Source organism: Maniola hyperantus, chromosome 21 (genome assembly GCF_902806685.2).
Source record: "Maniola hyperantus chromosome 21, iAphHyp1.2, whole genome shotgun sequence".
NCBI lineage: Eukaryota > Metazoa > Arthropoda > Insecta > Lepidoptera > Nymphalidae > Maniola > Maniola hyperantus.
In genome coordinates this window covers 7,216,353-7,225,957 of record NC_048556.1, presented here as the reverse complement: position 1 = coordinate 7,225,957, position 9,605 = coordinate 7,216,353, and the positions used below count along the sequence as shown (strand labels likewise).

Genomic DNA, 9,605 nt, shown 5'->3' with positions numbered 1-9,605 from the left:
GTGGCACATAGTTAGGGCACATAGTTCGGAAAATCGATAAACGTTGGGATCCCAAGCTGCTGGAATGGCGACCTCGCATCGGAAGACGCAGCGTTGGAAGACCCCCCACTAGGTGGACGGACGACATCAGACGAGTCGCAGGATTCCTGGTGGCGCAAGACCGTGGTGTGTGGAAGTCGCTATGTCCAGCAGTGGACGTATATCGGTTGATGATGATGATGATGACTAAGTATAGTCGTGTACATGTAAATTATTGGTCTTGTAGCATTAAAGAAAAAATATTTAAACTTGGCTCAGTAATTCATCCATACTTACCTACTGTGGCGGTTGCCACAGTACGAACTAGATGGCGCTGTTCAATCAATGACGTAGTCCCGAACAAATGTACCGCCAACAGTACTCGCACTAACAGAGTGTTCGGCAATCTGGACTATATATAGAAGTTTCAAGACACAACCGTCGGCCCAGCTGGCGCTACCGAGCACAACTAACCGCTCGGTGGGAGATCTCCCCTTTGGTACGGTCGAGCCTGCACACCGCTCCCGTACATTGGTGACCCCGAGGTGATCAAGAATGGTCGCACATCTCAACAACCGACGAGATCAAGAGTGGTTCGCACACAACAACAGCCGACGTTGATACAAGAGTGATCACACACTACAACAGCCGTCGTCATCGAAGATCAACCGCCCACCACCCACTGCGCACATAACGTGATCAAGGGTGATCGCATACACCGCAACACCTTTGGATCACACACCGCAAGCCCGACGTCTCCTCCAACTCCAAGTCTACAGCAACAGCAATCACATCGAGGCCTTTAAGACGGATGTAGCACAGCTTCGGGGCACAATGGCTCTGCACTCCATCACCAGCTACAAGCGTCCTGGTCCACTGCTTCTCTGGATGATTAGCAGCCATTGCCCTTCACACGCCTTCACGCTACAACGCCACCTCTCTTTACTGCTTCACACTACGCGTTCGTCTCGGAGGGGAGTGATGTGGCGCTTGCCACAGTACAAACTAGATGGCGCTGTTCAATCAATGACGTAGTCCCGAACAAATGTACCGCCAACAGTACTCGCACTAACAGTGTTCGGCAATCTGGACTATATATAGAAGTTTCAAGACAGAACCGTCGGCCCAGCTGGCGCTACCGAGCACAACCAACCGCTCGGTGGGAGATCTCCCCTTTGGTACGGTCGAGCCTGCACACCGCTCCCGTACACTACTATTATAAATGTGAAAGTGTAGGTATGTCTGTCCGTTTGCTAGCTTTTCGTGGCCCAACAGTTTAACAGATTTTGATGAAATTTGGTATAGAGTTAACTTGCATCCCGTGGAAGAACATAGGCTACTTTTCGTCCCGAAAAAAATATAAAATATAAACGCTTGACTCAAGCATCAAGCAAACTTTGTAAAGGGACAAAATGTTTGACTCAAGCAAAAATGTACGTGTTTGAGTTTTGAGTTTCGTCAGTTTGACGTCAAGCCGCTCGACCATCTCGGAAGCTCTTAAGTAATATTGACAAAGTTGATGTAGTTTTTACTTTCCTAAAATTCAAGATGTAACATTTCAAGAAATTGTAATAGTTGAAAGGGAATATTGGATTACAGAAATAGTAAAGAAATGTATATTATGCCATTTTATTTCACAGCATGAAATACTTACACAAGTTTTAAAGACTTATATTCGTTTTGTTTTGGAACATATATCCAAAATTACAAGTTACACAAAAAATGGCAGCCAAAATGTAGTTTATTCGTATAGTGTGTGCAATACGAGTAGCCCAATCTGACCACGAGGCGTATGACCACGTATGACTGCGTATTGTACACAAAGATTTTAGTCGGGTTTTAGTTTAAAAAATAACTCCTCACGCGCCATTTCAACTCTATGGGTCAACTCACAACTGTCATATCACAAACACGGTTCACCTTTATAATCAGGACTAAAACCGCACTTTTGACACAAAAAATGGCGCGTGAGCGCGTAAGTAGTATTTTTTAGGGTTCCGTACCTCAAAAGGAAAAAGGAACCCTTACAGGATTTCTTTGTTGTACATGTCTGTCCGTCGTATCTGTCAAGAAAACCTATAGGGTACTTCCCATTGTCCTATGAATCATGGGTAGGTAGGCAGGTCTTATAGTTATAGCACTTAGTAAAGGTATAAATCTGAAAACCGTGAATTTGTGAAAAAAAAACTAAAATGTGTTCATGAATATATATATTAGTATTTTTAATTATCAAAGTTAGATAACTATACCAGGTGTGCAAAATAGTTTTTGATTTACCGTGCAAAATGTGGAATAAATACGATTATAATACGGATTAAAACTTAGTCTATGACCTGTGCCGTCATGTTGTAACTTCAGATTTGACTACTTGTTTTGCGCACACGTGGCACACACACTATATAAATGTATGGAATGTTTTACGTCTTGTATATATACAAAGTCACAAATAAGTCCAGTTATAAAATAATTATGTAATATGTACTACAAAAATTAAGAACTATTCAATAAAGCTACATAAGTAGGTAAGTATATAAAATTAGAAATTAGAAAAATCTATCTACACTTCTATTAAATATCTAATTTCTAAAATACGATGATAATAAGGAACAAAGAAGACGAAATAGACTAAAATTAAAATGTATGAAATAAAAAATTTATTACAAAACAAAAAAAGCTATTATAGTCCAGAATAAAATAAATAGGAATCAAACACTGTTTTCAATCTGGAATAAACATAGATTACAAGCTGATTTTGTGACACAATCTATCACAAAATAAACTGTACTCTATATAGATAGTGTTTAGTCTGTGGTGTCTGGTGCAGCCGCACGCCATAAAACAAAATTGAATTGAATTAGTTGTAGATAGAATAATAGGTAGATTTAAGTACTGTGTAACCGCGTAAGAGATAGCGATAGCACGACGTAACGATGAATAACACGACAATTATCATTGTTTAGTAGTCAATATTTGTATTAACCGATCAACAATATTTGTATTAAACGTTTTGTATGTGAAAACAAGTAAATAACTCATGAGAAATACAATTACGCCACGAATTCTCAAAGTTTGTTTTGCAACTTCTTGTATGTATTCTTGAAAAAAACCAGTTACACGATAAGGTACAAAAAATAGGTTAGCTGCGTCTCTGTTTATCACATTAGTAACTTTATCTGTGCTCTCTTTTTAGTGCGAATGAGAAAGCAAACGTTCTTGCATCTACCTTTATTACTCTATCTACGGAATTAGTCTGTGGTACTAAGTTATCTATGGTTCATCTGTCACTCCAACATTACAATCTGTGGTTTGGACACAGGTAACATAATGGACTTGTGCAGAAGAACAGGGAGCAACCCATTGACATTATAAATTGCTTCTTCCCTCTGATGTGTCCGCCCAGCACTGTATAGTAAACCGTTCTTTATTCTTACCCAAAATTACATCATTCAAAAAGTCCCAACTGTAAATACAAATAAACTGTACCTAAGTACATTTTTCAATCACTCACCATGCCTATTTAGTATCTATTATAGAACTTTTATAATATTGCAATGACGAGATGTGTGCTATGCGGCGATAGTCATTGAGGGTCATTTAGTATTAGATCCGTTCATGTTTAATTTTTAAAATCAACTCAATTAATTTCATACAATCTGTTTCTTCTAGCATCTGTCATCTGTATTAAATATATCTTGGTCTGTTTTATTCAAATATTATCTGTGGTTTGTCTGTCACTTCTACATTATAATCTGTGGTTCGGGCACAGATAACGCGATGGACTTGTGCGGAAGGACCTGCCCCCCGTTGATATAGAGTTCGTCTTTCACTATAACGTCTTCGCCCAGTACGGTGCAGTTCTCCATTCTGACCCAGCGCCCTACAACGGACCTCCAGCCGACGATACAACTGTCGAGCCACGCGTGTTGACGCACGCATGCGCCTCGAAGGATTGTACTACGCTTTATACACGCACCTGAAAATAATAGGAGTTGAGCTTGAAAAACAATGTACCATAGAGTATCACAGAATACTTAGTACCTTCCAGATACAGAAGGACCACTCCGCAAAGTCATTTAAATATACAGCGACTCTTGTTACGTCTCAAAAAACTGCAATTAAGCTCGCACAGCGCTGCGGCCCATTAACGCCTCTAGTTCTATTTTAATTTATTTTTTAAAAATGGCGAGCAAACGAGTAGTTTATAATGCAAAATGATAACGTCAACTATTACTCTATTATTACAAGTGAGTCCAAAAAGATATCTAGACTAGCTTGTGCCCGCGACATCGTCCGCTTGGACTACACAAAATTTCAAACCCCTGTTTTACCCCTTTACGGATTGAATTTTTAAAAAATCCTTTCTTAGCGGATGTCTACGTCATAATAGCTATCTGCATGCCAAATTTCAGCCAGATCCGTCCAGTAGTTTGAGCTGTGCTTTGACACATCAGTCAGTCAGTCACCATTTTCCTATTTCGATTTTGGTGCATGTTATCTTACTATGACGGTAAATTGAACTTACCATCTTCAACAACTACATTGGGTCCTATGGTCACATTGGGGCCTATCCGACACCCTTTGCCGATGGTAGCAGTCGGGTCAATTATCACGTTGCCCACCACACCGCCTCCTACATGAAGCATGTCTGAATCCTTCTGCCGCAGACTGTTTAGATATAGGCACATGCCTGTAACATAAATATTATTAGTTATTATTTGGTTTTTCAATACATATTTTGTTCAAAAAGTGGTTCTTATTCGTTCATATTACACTTTCGATTACCGCACATGTGCGATAATTATTATTACTGCGAAGGTACTCTGTGATTGCATTATTTTATTTAGACGTTTGTGCTAAGTAGTCAACTTTTACCACGAGATTTTATAACAAGAGTAAATACGTTTAAAATATATTATATTTACACATTTTTACAGGCAAAAACATCTTGAATAAAATAACCCAGTGGAAGTGAAGGGGTCTTTTACGAGACTGAAGGACTAGAGCATTGGTTCCCAAAGTGGTCAGACCCCCAGGGATTCACGGAAGACTCGACGGAGGTCTGCGTACTTCCAATTTTACTTTTTGACATCCACAATGAATTAATTAATTAACTAATTAATTCCCACTTATTTCATTTAGAAAACTCCCCATTTCGTGGTTGGAACTCAGTCGCAACGCAAATCTCCATAGTTAGATCTAATCTTCACGTTTTTGTCGAGTTTTGGGAATATGGTAGAAATGAAGCGTTCTGGTTAATCCCTGTATTTTTAATATGGGTATATTGTGTTTACTAACTACATACCTGTTAAGAAATCCTTTGGTTGTCCGACATCCATCCAGAAACCTTGCAACTCCATAGCGTACAACTGTTGATCCTTAGCCATAAACGGAAACACCTCTTTTTCTATTGAAGTCGGTTGCAACTGTATTCTATCAAGGACTGACGGATTAAGTATGTACATGCCTGAAATTAAATCAAAGTTCTTTTTGACATAATATTATAGTGTAACTAAATAGCATGATACCTATGTCAAAAATTAAATTCTTTCTTAGATAGAGAATCGATTCAGAATATCCACATCTGTCGATTTAACTTAAAAAGTACATCAAAATCCTCAAATGTTTGTGACGTCACGTCTATGTATTTCATACAAGCTCTTTTTTCTTTTTATTCAGATACAAGTTCCCATACTAAGCAAGCAATTTGAAAAAAAGTTGCTGATTTGACTAGTCGGCTAAATTCCTATTTCTGGAATGGCTCAATCACTATCTTCTTCTTCACTCTGGGCTGGTTTCCGCACTCAAACATTTCCGTCTGTTGTGTGTGCATTGCCCCTCCCCGCTGATGTCTTCACTCCAGCCATCCAAGCTCGCTCCAGAAGACGAGTGGACCGCCCAAATTGCCGTGGGGCTCAATCACTATGTGTATATAAGCCATATTAACCCTTTAAAAATTATCATCTTGAAAAACACTAACCTGCATTAATTTTGTTTGATATAAACTCTTGTGGTTTCTCAATAAACTGTTCAATTTCACCATTTTCTTTGTACACTACCACACCATACTTGGATGGTTCTTCTACTTTTGTCACTACTATGGTCCCTTCCTTGCAAAAAAAAGAATTGTTCTTTATACTATAAGTTTTTTGCCTTTTGGTTTATACAAAGCATGCATAATAGCAGCATAGTGGTTATATTCTCTTTGGCTACGGCAGAGACACGTCGCCGTCGCGTCACGCGCAACCGTCACATACTGTGTTTTAGGATTTAAGATTTAAGTGCTTCTTAAATATTAAGTAACAGAAGTGACTGTTTTTCTAGTCTTTACTCTTTATGAAGTTTAATGGCGGAGTCTCAGGGAGCCGTTGCATTCAGGTGGTGCAAGACCGTGGCGTAAAGAAAGCCCTATACAAAAGAACTCATAGAAGAGGTTGATAATGAAGATGATGATGATCATCTCAACCTTATTGCCGCCTCTCTACTGAACATGAGCCTCCTCTCACAATGAGAAGAGTTTATTAGGCTAGACTTTAAAAATTATAAATAAAAATTGGTAATACCTTCCCATGACTTCTATGGAATTTAGCCAGCTCTTTGAATGGAAATTCACATATAACATCAGAGTTCAGTACAAAGAATGGCTCAGGGCTTGCACTGAGCAACTCACGAGCTAATGCCAAAGGCCCCGCTGTGCCCAGAGGCTCTGTCTCATGGGAAAATGTGAGAGTCACACCAAGTTTGGACACCTGCTCCGTTAACTCTTTCTCCATATCCTCTGCTCTGTAGGAGACTGCTAGAATAACCTGAATAAATATTTTATGATAGTTTTTTTCATTAGAACATTCATTTTCTACCAGACATTTATGATTTTATTTCCTCCACACTTAAAAAGTAATAAATCATGTGGAAGGACTGGAAAGTCCACTCGCCTTCGTGAATTGCAAGAACTGTATCAACTATTGACAAATCTTTTTATTACTGTTACACACAACACCAGAGCATCAGGTAACAGTTCCATAAGACCTGTAAGTGCAAGCGAGAGGTCTAATAAAAATGATTGATGACCCAGTTCGCACGTTCTTGATGGCCGTGTATAATTATAGTGAATTCATTCATTCATTCATTATGAAAGGGATATCAATAGATTTACACCTGTCAGTTTAGTAGAACTGACCATAATTTTTTTATTAAGAATAATCAAGGTTGATTGCAATCAGAATTCTTCTTTGACTTTATATATATGGATTTGGCCTATTTAACATCGTTGGTAAATGATAAGATAAAGATTTCTTATTGCACTTAGAAATACATTATGTCAAACACAATAATAAAACATGATAAGAGAGTGAATAAGAATAGGGTGTAAAAGTAACCTTATCACAAAAACTGATGTATTAATCAACCTGTAGGGCGATTGTCTAAAACCTGCATCAATCATTATTACAATCTCAATTGTTCTGATTGGCTGAATTTGTGCGATTCTTGTTGCAACAATGCATTGTGGCCAACAGTGAGCGAGCATTAACCAATCAGAGATGATTGTGATCGTGACATTGTAGCTGTCAAACAACCGCGGTAGGGCCACTGGTTTAATGATTTCAACTAAACCAGACAAGCAATGAAAAACTGGCAAAAACTCATGTTCAGATTTAAAAGCTTCATTACATCGGACTAAATAATATATGGCACAAACTAGCCTGGGGTTGGAGTTAATAAGATCTGTGCAGTGCATATACATGCTGATTTATATAATGCATAAAATATAACTCCTCACATACCATTTTAATTTTTTGAGTCAAATTTCATGTCAAAAGTACGATTAGAGTTAAAATGGCATGAGTCATTTTGTATGGACTATAATTGATGGGTTGACAATGTTACTAAATCAGGCCATTAATATTAAAATTGTCCAAATCAGGTACTACTAAAAGGTGGTATCATTAATAAATGTGGGAATGTATAAAAAATTATGTTTCTAAATAAGTTGCTACATGGCCGGCAACGCATCGGCGGCTCCTCTGGTGCTGCAAATGTTCATGGGCGGCGGTAATCACTTAACATCAGGTGACCCGCCTGCTCGTTTGCTCGCTATATCTATTAAAAAAAAATGGCGCCAAGCTAAAAACTAACTAAAAACCTTGGTCCTACATACAATTTTTTTAGATACATCAGTTTTCAAAACATTCACGTTTTAGCGTACATACATAAAACTACTTTAATGCAGTTTAATGCTTTTTAGAAACAGGACAGCAGTAGGTATTCAAATCTGAAAATAAAAAATTAAGTTCTTCGCTATTAAGTACTGACGATCTTGAGTCACTTGTCGCAAGTAGCACAAGACTCGAGATCCTTGCAAAAGCATAACTTGAAATATCACGAGTACTTTTTTAACAAATGGTAGAACCGGTAAATAAATAGACGTAATACTCGTAAACTTACTTGGGTTACTCCAGCGTCCACTAAGGCCTCAATCTGATGCAATAGAATAGGTTTATTTGCGAATTCCACGAGTGGCTTAGGCCTACTCAACGTCAACGGCCTGAGGCGGGTACCATAGCCCCCAACGAGTATGAGAGCCCGGATATCACCCAGTTTCTTATCTGAACCGCACATATTTTATTCTTGAATATTACAAGTTAACCAAGTCCTCTGGAAGTTTAAACGGACCACAAACGGACTATTCACAATGCTTCGTATATTCTTCTCTGTCATGAGCTTACGTGGCGTTCTTTTATTAATTATTATCGTAACAAAAATACAAATAGTTAATGGAATTCATGCAATAAACAATTTATCAGTAAATGAATTACGAAACTTGTGATTGTGCATTGCAACAATCGTGATCGCAATCGTTGTTATTGGTTGAACTTGAATGAAAAATATTATGTAAGGCAACTTCTGACGGGCGGCGGGCCTTCAAAGCAATCCAACTAAAACGTAGTGATTATATTCTCTTTGAATCCAACGGTCTAAATAGCGAGCGTAACTGCCTTCTAAAATGAAATCTGTCCATGAGCACGAAAACCAAGGCAAAACAAGTAAAATATAAAATCAAACATGATTGCGATGGTCGCAATGATTGATTGATAGCATTAATAAACATTAAGTTTCGTAATTAATACCTAGTATTGAAACGTCAGCAAAGCGAACTGTCAAATGTCAATGTCACTTGTTTTTTTAATTGACTTTAATGCTTAGAGTTCTTGCCTTTTATGGTTTAAAATATAAAGTTATCGTTGTTTAATTTTGTAAAAACTGCAACTGTTATTGTATAAAGTGTGTATTAAATGGTATTAAACATACTCTATTGAGTGATGTCCGCGTGTTTGATTTCTTTATTTCAGTTGTTTGAAACTAATCTAAACAGCGAAACTATTATAAAACACAGTAGTTAAGCATTTATTGAATTTTGTGGTCAGCCACCACCAGATCACTATACATAATTATACTCAAATTATACCAGAGGTATATCAAGTGTTGTTTTTGTTTTGCAAAGTTATCAGATATATGGAGGCTCAAAAGAGCTAGATCCCAGAGTTGTAAAGCTAGTTTAAAAAACAGCTTTATGGTTTTTTTTTTTGACACTT

At 37.9% G+C, this 9,605-nt stretch overlaps 1 protein-coding gene across 1 annotated transcript; it reads right to left on the bottom strand.

Annotated features, from left to right (window-relative positions):
- Positions 1-1,631: 1,631 nt before the first annotated feature.
- Gmppb (GDP-mannose pyrophosphorylase B) lies at positions 1,632-8,843 on the bottom strand. Its single transcript, XM_034980221.2, has 6 exons — positions 8,458-8,843; positions 6,579-6,821; positions 5,996-6,125; positions 5,321-5,482; positions 4,541-4,705; positions 1,632-3,991 (listed from the first exon to the last, which is right to left on the bottom strand). Exons 1-6 carry the CDS (start codon positions 8,629-8,631, stop codon positions 3,756-3,758), a joined length of 1,110 nt encoding a protein of 369 aa, XP_034836112.1. The 5' UTR covers positions 8,632-8,843; the 3' UTR covers positions 1,632-3,755.
- Between the last annotated feature and the right edge of the window lie 762 nt (positions 8,844-9,605).

Coding starts and splice junctions, on each gene's coding strand:
- Gmppb (XM_034980221.2), bottom strand. CDS start 8,631: ATGTGCGGTTCAGATAAGAAACTGGGTGATATCCGGGCTCTCATACTC. Junction 6,126..6,578: donor TCCATAGAAGTCATGGGAAG/GTATTACCAATT, acceptor TTTTTTTGCAAG/GAAGGGACCATAGTAGTGAC. Junction 5,483..5,995: donor ATCAAACAAAATTAATGCAG/GTTAGTGTTTTT, acceptor ATTTAATTTCAG/GCATGTACATACTTAATCCG.